General features: G+C 38.2%; 1 protein-coding gene across 1 annotated transcript; it reads left to right on the plus strand.

Annotated features, from left to right (window-relative positions):
• Positions 1-8,163: 8,163 nt before the first annotated feature.
• Positions 8,164-9,840, plus strand: Tceal3 (transcription elongation factor A like 3). Its single transcript, XM_077107535.1, has 3 exons — positions 8,164-8,236; positions 8,777-8,856; positions 9,216-9,840. Exon 3 carries the CDS (start codon positions 9,235-9,237, stop codon positions 9,838-9,840), a length of 606 nt encoding a protein of 201 aa, XP_076963650.1. The 5' UTR covers positions 8,164-8,236; positions 8,777-8,856; positions 9,216-9,234.
• Positions 9,841-17,442: the final 7,602 nt, after the last annotated feature.

The following is a 17,442-nucleotide window of genomic DNA, read 5'->3' on the forward strand; positions in this document are numbered from 1 at the left end:
ATATGAAGAAAATGATGCTTAGACAAAGAAAGAAACTTGCATGATGTCAAATCTCAAGTAGCATATTATGTGTACATGAGTGTGTGTGTGTGTGTGTGTGTGTGTGTGTGTGGTGTGCGCACACATGCACTTCAACCCCAAATCTAATTTCAGTCCTTTTTTTTTTCTTTTTTAAAATTTTATTTATTTTTTAGTTTTTTAGGTAGACACAAAATCTTTATTTTACATTTATGTGGTCCTGAGGATTGAATCCAGTGCCTCGTGCATGCTAGGTGAGCACTCTACCACTGAGCCACAACCCCAGCCCAAGTTCAGTCCTTTTTGAGACAGTGTCTTGCTATGTTGCTGAGGCTGGCCTGGAAATTTCAATCCCCCTGCCTCAGTCTCCAGAGTCGCTAGGATTACAGGCATCCATCACCACTCCCAGATAGTTTTCTCTTTAGGATCATTTTAAAGCATGCATTCTTGGCTTATTAAATGCTAATACTTATACTTTAACAAGGCCATTATGGGAAAGGAAATATCCAAGCCAATCTTTCTTGTTAACATAGCTGATAAAAAAATCCTATAAGAGAAAAAAATCTACCATTTATGAAAAGAATAATATACTGAAAACAAGTTAAAGTATTCAAGAGTTGAAAGATAGATATAACATTTGAAAATCAATTGATATAATTCATTATATTAAGAGAATAAAGTCTAACTATATGATTATCTCAAAACATGAATAGATATAATTTATTATGTTCAGAATATATTCATAACAAACTATTATCAAATAGGAATAGAGACTTCTTTGATTTATTATAATTTTACACATTCCCAAAATATTACATTTTAAATACTTTTAATCTCACCCTCTTAACTCATATTTTTGTCAAAATGGATTAGCAATATGATAATATTATTGTTTTATAAATATTGATTTAAATTTATGTAGATATTTATTTTTTTAATTGCTTCATATTCCTTCCCTCTCCAATCTTCCATCTGAGATCATTTTCCTTTTATCTGAAAAGTGTTCTCTAGGATTTCCTTTACTTCATACCTGCTGGTGTCAAGCATTCTCACTTTTTGTTTATTTGTAAAAGTCTTTATTTCATCTTAATTTCTGAAGTGTATTATTGATGGTTATCAATGTCTAGGTTGGCACTTTTTTGGAAAACACAACCTATATTTGACTTTCTTCATGTTGCCATTGTTACTGTTGAGAAATCAGCAATCAGTCTAAATTATTTCTTTCAAGGCATAATCTATTTTTTCTGGCTACTTTAAAATTTTCTATTTGTCTTTGATTCTCTACAAATGCACTACATTAGTACCCCCACCCCCATCTTCAGAGGACATGTTCCAAAACCCAGATCTAACACAGTAGGTAGTACCAAACTTCATAATTTAATGTTTTTTCTATAATTTAACTAAGCACCTTACCATGTACAGTGGCCATAATGTTTGCTGTTGAGGTGCAACAGTAAAACTAGCATGAATTTCTTTTTCTTTCTCCAAAATTTCATAGATAGAAGATTAATTCTTACCATAGATCTTAGCAACCTCAGTATATGATATTTTTTAAATATTTATTTTTTAGTTGAAGTTGGACACAATACCTTTATTTATTTATTTTTATGTGGTGGTGCTGAGGATCAAACCCAGGGCCTCTCATGTGCTAGGCGAGCGCTCTACCTCTGAGCCACAACCCTAGCCTAGAACATGATATTTTTACTTATTAAGTTAAGTTGAGAACTCCTACCTTTTCACTTCAGGGAAGTACTTTATGTCTTCTCTTTGGCATGTCTGAATTGCAGTAATCACTACTTTTGTGCCTTGGGTTCACTACTAAGTAAAATAAGGATTACTTGAACACAGTACTGTGATACCATAACAGTAGATTTGATAAATGAGACTAAGTGACTCAGATGGATATAATATATAGCATGGATGTGCTGGAGAAAGGGATGGAGTGGGATAGCCTGAGATTTCATTGTGCTACTCAGAGCAGTAGGCAATCTAAAACTTATTATTTCTGGAATATTCCATTTAATGTTTTTGAATTATGATTGACTGGAGGTAACTGAAAACAAAACCATAGGTAAGGGAAGATTGCTGTACGGTGCATTTGGTGAGTTTCTCTTTGGGATATGTTGGGACTCTTGGATCTATATATCAGCATCTTTCATTTGTTTTGAAAATTTTTCAGTCATAATATTTTTGGAGATTGCTTCTGAACAATTCCATTTATCTTTTTCTTATGAAAGTTCAGTTGAACATGTTCAATCTTTTTTTTTCTTCTACATCTCATAATTTCCCTTCTATTAGTCCTCATCTTCTTTACTTTCTGTGCAGCTTTATGGGTAAGTTTCTTCTGAACACCATTTCTAGTTCTTTAATTTCAAGCTGCATAACTCCTGTTAAACCATCTATTTAGTTACTAATTTCAGCTAAGTTTTGTAAGTTGTTTACTAAAATAACTTCCCTTTGCTTGTTTTTCAAATTTTCTGATTTTGAGTTCCCTGTTGAAATCTCCAAGATTAGATTTTGTATAACCAAATACTCTAAGCTTTATGGTTTAATAGTCGTAATCAAGTAATTCAAATCTCATGGATCTGTTTGTGCTACCTGTTGTCTCTACTACTTATTACTCATAATGTCTTTTTTCTTGTACCTCTGGTTATTTCTGATTTCTGGATATTATACTTGAGCAATTACTTACTGGATTAACTTTAGGCCTAGGATGATGGAATATTTTGTTTGCTTTGGTCAGGGCCGTAAGTGTGCTTACTGTCTGGAATCACTATAATAATCTATATTCATATCTTAAAGTTTACTAGTCAATCTAGATGATGTAAACCCAAGATACATGTCCAGCTTGGTGTCATATATATGTAGTCCCAATTACTTGGGAGGTTGAGCCAGAATGATCACTCGAGCCTGGGAATTTGAAGCTAGCCTGCACAACATAGTGAGACCCTGTCTCAAAATTAAAAAAAAAAAAATAAAAAGGGCTGGGGATGTAGCTTGGTTGTTAAGTGCTCCTGGATTCAATCCCCAGTACCAAAAAAAAAAAAAGCAAAACAAACAAACAAAAACCCCCATCTGCTCCAATTTTTGTGCACTCAGAAAGCAGATTAAGCTGTGAGCCAATAGGTAAACAGCTACTTCTGAGATAGATTTCTGAGTAAATCACCATGTACCAGCATAGAGACCTGTAATGCAGGATAAGATCACATTTGATCTGCTACATCTGACCACCTTTCTGATGAGATAACTCTTTCTACAGAGAGAGTGGGGAGGGACAACAAGAAGGAAGAGGAGGAGGAGAGATGGGTACAAGGTAGCCTTTGTTAAAGGCCACATGAGGGGTGTAGACCCTATGTGCAGTAGGCACAGAGAAGGGAAAGATCACTTCCAGCTGGGGGGGTTCAAAGGACGAATGAAAGAGGATGAATACCAGACCTCTAATAATGAGAAGGACCAGGATCTGGGAGGAATAAGAGAGCAGGTAGCAGGAAGAAAATGGCATGTAAAGACAATAAGAAACAAATATAGTGTGCTTGGGTCACAAGTAGTGAAAGCAGAGAAGTACATGACTAGCACATGAATGTGTGTCCTGGGGCACAATTCTGATGATGCTTAATGTTAGGATTAAGAGAATAGGTTTTGCTCTGTAAGCGACGGGCTTGCCATTCAGGGCCTTCGAGCAGGATGATAACATGTTGAAACTGGGAGAGGGTCAAGTTTAACTTGATGGTAATATACAAAATTTATTGGAATGGAAGTGGGTAGGTAAGGAAGCAGGAAAACTAAAGAAGGAACTATCATAGAGTTCAGACATGAGATTATGAGGTTTTAAGGTAGTTATAGATTAAGGAGATACCCTGAAGCAAGAAGGGGACTTGTTGACTGGGAGAGAAAAATCAGATGATACTTTGATTTCAAGTTGACGTTACCTGATCCTTTTGTAAAGATAGGCAAAGTTAATTAATGTCAGGTTGGGATTTGTAGTCAAAACAGGCTAGTTGCTCCCTCCCTCTTTCTACATCCTGACCATCTTCTGGGGCTTAGGTCAAGGTCCATTTCCTTTTTTTTTTTTTTTTTTTAAAGAGAGAGAGAGAATTTTTTAATATTTATTTTTTAGTTTTCAGTGGACACAACATCTTTATTTTATTTTTATGTGGTGCTGAGGATCAAACCCAGTGCCCACACATGCCAGGCAAGCACGCTACTGCTTGAGCCACATCCCCAGCCCCCATTTCCTTTTGAAAGCTTTCTCTGTATATTTCAGACCAATATCACCATTGTCTTCTTTGAGCCCCTGTTGACCCAAGATTCCATCCTTCCCTTTAGCCCTTTCCACAGATGGCCTCATGTAAAGAAGTTTTCTGCCTACTGAGAGAGCATATCTTCCAACAAGGTTGTGCCCTGCTCTGAGACATAGCCCTTTCCATTTAGGGATGCAAGGAAGTGATAGGCATCCTTAGGCTCCTGAAGAAATAAATATTAACTCATCACCCAACAGAGAAAGAAATTGAGAAAGTGGGAGATAACAGAGGAACATAGAGACGGCCTAATTCTATGACCTGGCACTATCCAGCTTGTGTAAACTTAAACTCTTAAACAGGATAGGGAGATAGCTTAGTGTGCTCAAGGCCAGGGGTTCCATCCCCAGAACTGTCAATAAAATAATAATAATAATTTTAAAAATTCTTAACTGTGAATAAACACTGAGCCTCAGGTTCCTAGTTGATTCAATGAGGCAATGAATCCTTACTTCATAGATTGGTGAGAGGGCACCTTATTACCCCACTGACCTATATAAAGCAGCTGTCTCCATTCAAGACACTTAGCAAGCACTAAGTAATGGTGAATGTCTCAGAGGTCTCCAGAGGAAAAGTACTGTTTCTTTGTGATTGGTCTTTGTGCCTCCCCCATCCTCACATACTCTGGTGGATGTATAAGAAATCCTTATGACTGCATTTTATTGAGGGCCCAAGATGTATTATTATTTCCATGTGTTTCAGATGTGGAGGCAACACAATAGAAGTGACTTACTCAAGGACACAAAGTAGTGATTTTTTTTTTCTCTGGAAATTCAAAGGGATCTCCTGATTCCAGTATTTGGTCCAAACAGAAGCAGCATCCACAGTAACTTGTATTTCTGTTTCTCATATACCTGCGCTTCCCAGATGTTCATCTAGAAGGTAACATAATGGGGCAGAAGAGTCATTGATAGTGCAGTGTGTTTTTCTCCTATCCAATCATCTGTTGATCTGATGTCACTGAAGCTCATATTATATATATTAGTTCCTCTTACTACAAAATTATATCTTTAATGGGAGTTCGAGATAAGGTTCAAAACAACATTTTTTAAAGATCTACTTACTATATGTTGAACACTTCTATAAGCATTTTTGTTTAGAATTCACAATAATCCTCTGATGCTGATAATGTTATTCCAACTTTCCAGATAAGAAAACTAAGGCTCATGGAGTTTTAGGAACTTTTCCAAGTTCACACAACCAATAAGTTGCAAAGCTGGTATTTTAGTTTTTGACCTCCACAGTAAATAATGAGACTGGCTGTCAAAGTGTATGTAATATGGTAACCATATGATGTGATGCACATAAAATAACAACAAAACCTCTTGATGATGATGATAACAAAGATGAATTATCTCCTTAGGTTTAGGGTCCTGGGCTATGAAGTTAGAGTAAAATGTCCATGTACTGATAGGCCAGTTTTTTGGCACTATATTGAAATGCTACCTTATCCACATATTAAAAGTGCATTAAAACCTAGGAGTATAGAAGAGCATTCTTATCTTCTACTAGAAGATAAACCAGTACCACACTGTTTTAATTATTTATTATTAGAAGCTCTCATGTGTTAAGATGGGTAGATAGAATTCACAGCTTTGTAAGACTGAGTCATCCCATCTGGAAATCTGGCCTCCTAATTGTCTAAACATCCAAAAGACACATTTCTTATCAATTATCTCAACAAAATTCAAAGTTTACTTTAGATCTTCAATAATGACTAAAAAATGATTTGAATATAATCAAACTAAGGACAGGGACCCTTTTTAACCTGACATATAGAATAGCTTCTGAATGAGAGATAATGTATTACCAATAGTTGCTTCAAGAGATGGAACAAGAAAAGGTATGGAGACAATATGATATAAAATATTTTAGAAAAATGAATATATTAGAGGACAGCAAGACTTGAGATACTAAAACCAGAAAGGGACCTGACACTGTGGGCCAAAAAAGAGGAGTTGGTTGTCTGAAAGTGCACAATAAGAGTAGAAATGGGGGAGAACTAAAAGGATTTGTAAGAGTATAATTATGTGCCACACAATGATATTTTGATAGATGATGGACTTCATATATAATAGTGATTCCATAAGATTATGTCACCTAATGGCACTGTAGTTATCCTATTTTATATAAATACCTTATATGATGTTTGCACAATGCCAAAATTGCCAATTGATACAAATCTCAGAATGTATGCCCATTATCAAGTAATATGTGACTGTACTTGGTCACAGGGAGAAAAAGGGAATCAGGGATGATTCCCAGACTTTTGCATGGGCAACTGTGTGGTTTCTGCGACCATCAACTAAGATAAAGGAAAGAAGAGAGGGAGATTGTGTGGGAAGAAAGGAAATGAAAGATGATGAAATCACTTGGGGACACTGAATTTGAGGTATTCCAGAGATATCTGAGTGGATATGTCTAATAGTTATTTAAAATGTATCTGAATCAAGTTGACTTTAAAGTTCAGACGGAAAAGTAAATATGCAAGAACATATAGGGAAAATCTGAAAAAGAAAAATTATTGGGGGGTAGTAGCTCTTCCAGATATGTGAACTTAATATAATCATCTATAATTCAAACTGGTAGTATGAATATCAAACACACCAATGCAATAGAATAAAAAGCCCAGAAAGCTTCCCAAATACATATGAAAATTTAGCATGTAATAAAGGTAGCATCTCAAATCACAGGGGCAAAGATGGACTTTTAAATAAATGATGCAGGAACAACTGAGAAACTAGTTAGAAAAAGAACATTGGCCTTGTGGAGTGGAGATCCATACCTCATACCTACAAAGTATAAACTCTAAATATAAACAAAACAATATTCATATGAGAAGAAAACACAGGTTAATACTTCTCTGACCATAAGTAGGAAAAGATTTCTTAATTATGAATGAAAGCATAGAGGTGAGAAACGCTTAATATATTTGACTACATTTTTCAATGCACGGCAGAAAATGCCATAAGCAAAGCCAAAACACAGCTGACAAGCTAGAAGGTAATATTTGCAACATATACAACAGGTTTAATAAAGTTACTGTATAAATTCCCACTAGAAAAATATGGAAAAGCCATGAATAGACAATGCACACAGAAAGATATTTAAATTGCCTTTGAACATAGAGAAAGGCAAAAGGAAAAGCCACTGAGATACTACTTCTCAACTATGATATTAGTGAATCCTTAAACGTATTTCATATGGTATGTTGGAAAGAGTATCAGTAAACACTAGTATTTTTGGTGATAAAGGAAAAATAAATCTGAGGTTTGGGGAGAAAATATGGAGATGCAAATTTGGGAGTTCAGTTTTTAGAGGCAAACGAATGAGAACACCCAGCTAAAGAGAACTTGAGGAGAAAGGAGGCCCAGGACAGAACCCTAGGGAACGCTCCAGTTCAGGGTGGCAGCTCAGCTTCCCGGAGAAACCACCGGGCTCTAGAATCAGGCAGAGCTGGTTTTGAAAAACAGTTGTTGGGGTTCAGGAGCTGAGCGCTCTCAACAAAATCGGATATGCTCTCTGATCAGCTGTCACAACTTTAATGGGCATCTGAGAGGTATGCTGTACGACGATGTGGTGAGATACACCAGGTAAAGCACCTGGAGTTAAGAAGTCTTCCCTCCCCCCTCCCCATTTGCCACATACATTCCCCACTGTCCGCATCTTCTCAGCCCCTCGGGGATGGGGGGTGGTGAGGTGGGTCAGGCAGGAGGGGGGGCGAGCTCGGGTGACGCGACGTTCACGTGACCGGCCGGGCGCCGACGTGGGCACCAGCCCCCGCGCCCGCCCGCCCGCCCTGCGGTCCGGTCCCGGCGCCCGCGCGGAACCAGCTCCCTGAGCTGAGCTGGGCGGCGGGCGAGCAGCGAGCGGGCTTCTGCGAGCCCGAGGAGGCGCAGGCCTGTCCCGGGTCCTCGCAGGTCAGTAAACAGGCGGGCACTGCCAGCGGACCCGGGGCAGGGGTGGAGGTGGGTGGCAGGATCCCGCAGCAGCGGGCAGGGGGCTGGGGAAGGGATCTGCGATATCGGTGAGAAGAGGGGTGCAGAGCAGTTGGGGAGGGTGGGCCCTCGCAGTGGCCCAGCTGCTTTCTGGACCCCCATCTCTCCATCCATTTTAGAGCAAACCATGGTGGGGGGGCTTCCCCGCAGTGCGGCAGTGAAACGTAGACGCATTCTGGGGATAACCCCTTCTCACGCTCTGCGCCTGCGAACACAAATTGAACGACTTGAGTGAAAGGGGAATGGGTTGGACAGGTCGCCTCCGGGAAGGGGGACATGCAGACCCAAACGTAGTTTGGAAAGCATCCTGGTTTGGTGCCCAAGGCCTGAAAAGAAATGGCGGCTGGGGTGCGGGAGAGGGTAGCAGAGGAAAAGGTTGAGTGAGGTGGGCCTGGATTCAGGAAAGAGTCCCTGTCAGTCCTGAGAGCGCCTCTCCCGCCCCCGCATCCTGTCTGTCTGCAGGTTTGTGCTTCTGTTGTTCCCAGTGCTCTGCAGGGCCTGAAGAGAGGAGCTGAGGAGCAACCCGCCCAGGATCCCTGCAGGTCAGTGGGGGGAGGGGAGGGAGGAGGGAGCATGGACAGGGACCCAGAGGGGTGTGAGTGCAGAGGACACGGCCCGGGCAGACTGTGGTGCCCCACCGCCCACCCCCACCACATGGATTACACGCACCTCGCCATGCTGAAGCGGCATGGAGAAGGTGACAGGAATGGTTGGCTCCCTGTCAGGGAGGAGTGTGGGGTAAGGGACCTGCAGAGGCACACTCGGAGGGCCGGATCAGCTTAGGGGAACCCTCTCAAGGGCGAGATGCAATACTCTGTGGGCCTGCGTACACCCCCAGACCTTCAGTCTCCCATGTCTCCTTTTTGTCTCCTCTTCTCTGCATCCCTACCCACCATGACAGAAGGAGGGGGAATCTCGACATGGAAAAACCCTACCGTGAAAATGAAGGAAAACTGGAAAACGAGGAAAAGCCAGAAGACGAAGTAGAGCCTGAAGATGAAAGAAAGTCAGATGAAGAAGAAAAGCCAGACGAGGAGGGGAAGCCAGCAAGGGAGGGAAAGCTAGAGGATGAGGGAGAGCCAGAAGAGAAGGGACAATCGAAAGATGGGGGCAAGGCAGAAAAGCAGGGCAAGTCGGAAGGTCAGAGCAAGCCACCAGGGGAGGGCAAGCCAGAATCCCAGGCAAAGCCAGCCAGCGAGCCGCGGGCCGCTGAAAAGCGCCCCGCTGAAGATTATGTGCCCCGGAAAGCCAAAAGAAAAACGGACAGGGGCACCGACGATTCCCCCAAGGACTCTCAGGAGGACTTACAGGACAGGCATTTGAGCAGTGAGGAGATGATGAGAGAATGTGCAGATGTGTCAAGGGCTCAGGAAGAGCTAAGGAAAAAACAACAGAAAATGGGTAGTTTTCACTGGATGCAAAGAGATGCTCAGGATGCGTTCAACCCAAGGGGCCAGCGGGGTGTCAGGGGAGTGAGGGGCGGAGGTAGGGGCCAAAGGGGCTTACACGATATTCCCTACCTTTAATGCCTTTGGTCATGGATTCAGACTTCTCTGATGAGATATTGCCGGCCCTGCTTTCCCTGGTAGATACTTGCCAGGTCCTGTGCTTTAACCTTAAGCTGATATTTTGCTTTAGGTGTCACTCTTGTTACCAGCAGCCTTTTGACCCAACTACAGCGCTCTTTTAGTACAGGATTTTCACCCATGTGCATGTCCATTGTATAATAACAATAAAAAGTTTGCAAAACCACATATACAGTGTCAGTCCATTTTTGTAAAAATGTAAATATGTTTGCATAATGCATTTGTGCTCAGAGAAAACTCTGCAAGTGTGTACACTAAAAAAGTAGGCAATAGTGACCTCCAAGGTGACCAAGAATAGATACTACCTGTTAGTCTTACCACCTGAGGATTAGGTAACTTCATGCCATTCCTTTGCTGGTGTGCCCAAAGTGAGTCTTCCCTAGGTGGTACCAGGTCAGTAGTCACTGTTGCTCCTTCTCCTGGGTTCTCTACCATCTTATTGCTCCCTAGTGTGTGGTGCTTTCCCTTTTATCTTTCCTTTCTTTTTGCTCACTCATATTTACTTTTCCCTAACTTATATGGATTACATTTTCCATATAATATTTTTAAAAACCAAAACCAGAAAGCAATATGTGATAAGTGACTGAATTATTGAAGAACATTATGAGGGCAATAAAGATATTTAAAATTCTTGCTATCAGAATGTAAAACAAATAAAGTTAACAATACCTCTAGGACTCAGAACTAAAATCAGCCTGGCACTTATATCAGGGTTGTTCTTGCTATAAGAGTTAGTCTTATCATCTGTGAAATGGGGATAATTACTTGCTTCACAGGACTGCACAGTGCATCAGATGGCATGATAAATATGTGATATGTTTTGAGCTAGCTCCCTTGCAGTAGCAGGACCCTGGACCTTATTATACACTGAAGTGGAAGTTGAAGGTAGTTCTTACCCATGCCCAGGAAGAACTCCAAGAGCTGAGAAGGTGTGTCATTCTTCTTTGAATACAACCATATCTGTTTGGGCAGTCCCATCATGCTATGACCTATAACTGTACTCCCTCCTGACAACCTCTTCTATAATGGAGTCCTCATGGTGACAAGGCCCAACTGATTCTCTACAGTCCCCAAAGAGCTAAAACCCCTATTTGACCCCCAAAGGAATATGCATAAAGGCCCTCTCCTAATGCATATTTTGGAGCATTCTGCATGTCAGACTTTTGGATTAGGGGTGCTCAACAGGTAAATCCTATGTAAATCTTCCAAAATCCAAAAAAACTTTGAAATCTGAAATATTTCTGGCCCCAAGCCTTTCTGTTAAGGGATACTCAACTTTTGGTAACATGTGTTTTCCTTAGTGGAACACCCTGTTATGCCATGAAATTTTTCAATTAAATGTTACTAAAATTTATCAAAAATAAAATTCAGGAGCTGGGGTTGTAGCTCAGTGGTAGAGCACTTGTCTAGCACATGTGGGGCCCTGGATTCAATCCTCAGCACCACATAAAAATAAATAAATAAAATAAAGGTATCATGTCCATCTACAACTACAAAACTATTTTAAAAAGTAGAATTCAAAGTTATATCTCTGGGCTCAGCTTGCAAAATAGTTAAGCTAGCCTTGTGCTCTAATTTTTAAAAGTCTGTTTCAATTAATTTTTCAAGGACAAGACTTACCCATCGAATCCTAGAGTAACAAAGGTTTAGAGTCGAGGTTCCAGGAGGGAGAGACACCTCTGCTAATGTGTTTTCCCAGACTCTTTGGAAAGAATTGTCAGTGGAGTCTGCTCTGCAAAAGCAGTGTGAAAGAGATCAGGCTCATCCTCCCTGCCTTGTTCAGGCACCAGTGCACTTCATTTTCCCATTCAGAAGCTACCTGAATGGTGGTCAAGAAACAGGGGCCCAGGGCAACTCCCTCATGGTTTAATGTCCTGACCAAGATTCTTTTTGTTTTTACTCATTGGAAGAGTCTTGAGATCTAAATGCTAGCAGGCCACATCATTCCCCTCTAACTAGCCATATCTGCTTATTCAGATACTGAGTGTGTCCACTGAAGGCATCCACTGCAGAACAAACTCTCAATAATTGAGAGGAAAAAAAATGACCATCTCTGTAGTGTCTGTCAGCCTCTTCCCACATCCCACTAGGCCAGGGTTTGTTCCATGGGCCCATGTATGAAGTGACCATACAAAGTAAGAATAGTGCTATGAAAGAAGTCAATAATATCGACTTCCCTCACCAACCTAATCTAACTATTGTTACAGCCGAGTTTGGAATCTGTCAAAAGCAGAAACCAGTGATGAGTCTCAGATATTGTAGCATTTCCAGAAGGAAGGTTGATAACAGTGGGCTTCTTCCACCAGGGAGAGGCAATACCTGATCCTTAAATGGAAACAATTGTACTTTTTACAGTTTTATTGAGGTATAATTCACATACCATAAATTTGTGTGCTTTTAAAGCATACAATGTAATGGCATTTAGTATATCCAGAGTTGTGTATCGCACTATCTAATTTTATAACATCCTCATCATCCAAAAAAAGAAACCCTTTATACATTAGCAAACATTATACATTCCCCTTTTTTCTCCATCCCTCAACCCAACTTTCTGGCAACCACTAATTTGTCTCCATGGTTGAATATTGTTGACATTTAATATAAATGTTATCATATACTATATGGGTTTGGTGAGGGTACTGGAGCTTGAAGCTGGGGCATTCTACCACTGAGACACATTTCTAGCCCTTTTTGCTGTTTATGTTGAAACAGGGTCTTGCTAAATTGCTGAGTCTATCCTTGAATTGTGATCCTCCTGCCTCAGTTTCTCAAGTGACTGGGATTACAGGAGTGTGCCACTTCCTCTAGCTCAATATGTGGGCTTTGTGACTAGTTTATTTCACATAGCTTGTATTTTGAAAGTTCATCCATGTTGTAGGATGCATTAGTACTCCATTACTATCTTACCATCTAATAATATTCAATTAAATGGTAAACCACATTTTAAAAATTCATTTAATTGGTCACAACATTTGAGTTCTTTTCACCTTTGGCTACTATAGATAATGTTGCTATGGATATTTATGTAAAATTTTGTGTTTGAACACTGTTTTCAATTTTTTGGAGGATATTCTTAGGAGTAAAATTGCTGGGTCATATGGTAATTATATGCTTAATATTTTTAAAAACTGCCCAACTATTTTCCAAGGGAAATTTATCATTTTGCACTTACACCTACAGCACATGAGGGTTACAATTTCCCCATATTCTCCCCAAATTCGCTATTTTCTGCCTTTATTTTATTCATTCTAATGGGTGTGGATCTTCCTGTCATCTGATTTGCATTCCCATAATTGCTAACAATTTAAATATCTTTATTGGCATGGGGACCATTTGTATATCTTCTTCTTCAGAGAATTGTCTAAATAAACCATTTGCCCTTGTTTAAGTTGGGTTTATTTTTTCTTTTGATGTTCACTTGTAAGAGAACTTTATATATTCTAGGGTCAATTCCCTTATCATGTAAATGATTTGCAAATGTTTTCTCCCATTATGTGGATTGTCTTTTAAATCTTTGTATGATGTGCTTTGAAGTACAAAATTTTTTTAACTAAGTCCAATTTATCTGTTTCATCTTTCTTCTTTTTAAAACAAATATTTTTAGTTGTAGATGGACACAATACCTTTTTATTTATTTATATTTATGTTGTGCTGAGGATTGAACCCAGTACCTCACACGTGCTAGGCAAGGACTCTGCCATTGAGGTACAATCCCAGCCCCTTCTATGCTTTTGATGGCTTATTTAAGGAAACATTGTCTAACCCATGGTTGTGAATATTTACTCCTATGATTTTTTGACATTTATTTTTTAGTTGTAGTTGGACACAATACCATTTATTTATTTATTTATTTGGTGCTGAGGATTGAACCCAGGGCCTTGCACGTGCTAGGCGAATGCTCTCCTGCTGAAGCACAACCTCAGCCCCAACTCCTATGTTTTCTTCTGACTTTTAAAAAAATATTTATTTTTTAGTTATAGGTGAACACATATCTTTATTTTATTTTTATGTGGTGCTGAGGATCGAACCCAGTGCCTCACACATACTAGGCTAGTGCTCTACCTCTGAGCCACAACCCCAGCCCCTTCTTCTGATTTTTATAGTTTCACTCCTTACACTTAGATATTTGATTCATTTTGAGTTTTCATATGATGTAAGATAGGGTTTTTTTTTGTTTGTTTTTCTTTTTCTTTTTTTAGGGAACAGGATTTTTATTTATTTATTTTTCAAGAATTTTTTTTTTTTACTTTTAAAGAAATTGTTCTAATTAGTTATACATGACAATAGAATGCATTTTGTAGGATAAGGGTTTATGCTCATTCTTTTGCATGAAGATATCCAGTTGTACCTTTTCTTGAAAAACAGTTATTTTGGTATTGAATGATTTTTGAAACATTCCTCAAAAGTCCATTGACCATAAATGTGAGGGTTTAGTTCTATACATTCAATTGTTTTACATATATATGTCTGTCTTCTGCCAATAGCATACTGCCTTGATTACTATAGCTTTGCAAGAAGTTTAGAAAAAGAGAAATGTGAGGCCTCCGAATTTCTTCTCCTTTTTCAGGATCATTTTGCCTGTTTTGGGTACCTTGCATGTCCACATGAATTTTGGGATAACCTTGTCAATTTCTGCAAAGAAGTCTGCTGAAATTTTGAAAGGGCTTGCTGTGAATCTGTAGGTCAATTTGAGGATTACTGCTACTTTAACAATATTGTCTTCTAATACACAAATATAGTGTGTCTTTACATATATTTAAGAATTTAATTTCAATTTTTTTTAGTTTTCAGTGTGTAATTCATGAACTTATTCAGTTAACTTTATTCCTAAACATTTTTTTCTTTTTGTTTTATAGTACTGAGGATTAAACTTGAGGCCTTGCACATACTAGGCAAGCACTCTACCATTGAGCTACACCTAAGTCCATTTTATTCTTTTTAATGCTATGTAAATGAAATAACTTCTTTATTTCATTTTCAGTTGATTCATTGCTAGTGTATAGGAATATGATTCATATAGCCAGGTACAGTTTTGCATGCCTATAATCCCAGCTACTTGGGAAACTGAGACAGGAGGATTGCAAGTTCAAGGCCAGCCTTGGCAACTGAGTGAGTCCCTGTCTCAAATTTTTTTTAAAAAAAAGTAAAATATGTTGGGTATGTAGTTCAGTAGGAGAACACTCCTGAGTTCAATCCCTAGTACTGAAAAAAAAAGAAATACAATTCGTTTTATATATTGATATTATACTCTGCAACCTTACTGAACACATTTATTTGGAGGTGTGGATACCTTAGGAATACTATTTACAAGATTATTTTATTGGGCTGGAGATGAAGCCCCGTGGTAGAATTCTCATGTAGTGTGTGTGAGGCCCCAGGTTTTTTCCCCTAGCACCATTTTTTTTTTAAAAAGAAAGATAGTTTTATCTATGAATGGAGATAAATTTACTTCTTCATTTCAATCTAGATGACTTTTACTTGTTTCTCTTTCCTAATTGCACAAGATAAAATCTCCAGTATAATACTGACTAAAAATATTAAGATTAAATATTCTTGTGTTGTTCCTGATCTTAGTAAAATACAGTAATGAGTCTTTAACCATGAGGTGTATTGTAATCTATAGCTTACACTTGTATATGTTCTTATCAGATCAAGGAAGTTTCATTTTGTCAAGTGTGTTTTCTGGGTCTGGTATGATCATTTGATTTTCCCTTTGTTTTATTAAAATGACATTTTATATTAATTGATTTTCAGATGTTGAATTAGATTTGTATTCCTAGGATGAATTTCATTTCATCATTCTGAGGATGAATTTCATTTGGTTCTTTATATATTATGCTGGATTAATCACCATATTTAGTATTTTGTTAGCATTTTGTTGAGGATTTTTGTTTCTATATCCATAAGGGTTATTGATCTACAGTTTATTTTTCTTAAGATGGTTTTAACTGGTTAAGTATTGGGATAATGTACATGTCATAAAATGAATTAGGAAGTACTTTCTCCAACTATTTTTGTAAGAGATTTTGAAGGGTAGTTATTTTTTAGAGTTTTCTAGAATAAATGAAGTTATCTGGGCATGGAAATTTCTTTGTGGGAATTTTTTTATTACTATTTCAATCTCTTTAATTGTTATAGGTTGTATTAATCAGTTTTTCATTACTTTGATCAAAATATCTGATAAGAACAACTTATAGGAATAAAAGTTTTATTTTGGCTTACAGTTTCAGCAGTCTCTGTTTGTTCATGGTCATTTGGCTGTAAGGCAGAAAAAAACATGACAGTGGAAGGGGAAAGCTGTTCAGTTCACAGCAGATAAGAAGGAGAGAGAGAGGTGAAGGGCTTGGGGACTAGATAAACCCTTACAATGCACGTCCTCAGTGACCTACTTCCTCCAACTAGGTCCTAACTCCCAGTAGTCCATTCAGCTATTAATAGATTAATTCAGCAAAAGGATTAATCCTCTGATGAAGTCAGAGCCCTAATCATTGCCTAAAAGCCCCACCTCTGAAAAATACTGTATTGGGGACCATGCCTCCAACACATGAGCTTTTATGGGCATTCCAGATGCCAACCAAAACAGAGATCTATTCAAATTTTCTAATTATTCCTGAGTTGGTTTCAATACACTGTATCTTTTTTGGAAAATATCTATTTCATCTAGGTTATATAATTTATTGCCATATGGTTGTTCACAGTATTCTATTATAGTACTCTTCTTCTCTGTAAAGTCAGTAGTTATGCCCCCAATTTCATTATTGATTTTGATAATGTGGGTCTTCTTGTTCTTTATTTCTTTCTCTCTTTCTTTCTTTCTTACTCTTACTTTATTCTTTTTCATTTTTTTAAGGTGCTGGAGGTCAAACCCAGGGCCTCACACCCACAAGGTAAATGCTCTACCACTAAGCTATATCCCCAGCCCTCTGCTTTTTCTTGATGAATGTAAGCTAGCAGTTGATCAATTTTGTTGGTTTTTGAAAAACAAATTTGGTTTCAATTTCTGTGTTGTTTTTCTATTCTCATTTATTTATGCTCTAATCTTTGTGACTTCCTTTGGGTTTAGGGTGTTCTGTTTTTCCAAGTAACTATGTTAAACCATGTAACAAGGCTCAAAATATTTAGAAGGATCAAATTAATATAAAATATGTTCTAAGACTAAAATGGCATGAAATTAGAAATCAATAACATAAGGAAAATTGGGAAATTTGAGAATATGTGGACAATAAAAACACTTCTAAATAACCAATCGGTCAAAGAATAAACACATACTATGACATAATAATTTGAGTTCAAAGAAAATGAAAACATACCAAAGTTTACTGGATGTAACTAAAACAGAATTTAGAGGAAAATTCATAGCTGGAGACACCTATAAAAAGAAGAAAGAATTTGTTTAATAACCTAATATTCCACCTTTTAAAAACTATGAAAAGAATAGAGAACTAAAAACAAAGCAAGTAGAAGAAAGTAAATAAAATAGATGAGAGTGGAAATTAATGAAATAAAGAATACAAAAACAGTAGAGAAAAAAATGAAGCCAAA

The sequence above is a fragment of the Callospermophilus lateralis genome, chromosome X (genome assembly GCF_048772815.1).
Source record: "Callospermophilus lateralis isolate mCalLat2 chromosome X, mCalLat2.hap1, whole genome shotgun sequence".
Classification (NCBI taxonomy): Eukaryota; Metazoa; Chordata; class Mammalia; order Rodentia; family Sciuridae; genus Callospermophilus; species Callospermophilus lateralis.

Coding starts and splice junctions, on each gene's coding strand:
- Tceal3 (XM_077107535.1), top strand. CDS start 9,235: ATGGAAAAACCCTACCGTGAAAATGAAGGAAAACTGGAAAACGAGGAA.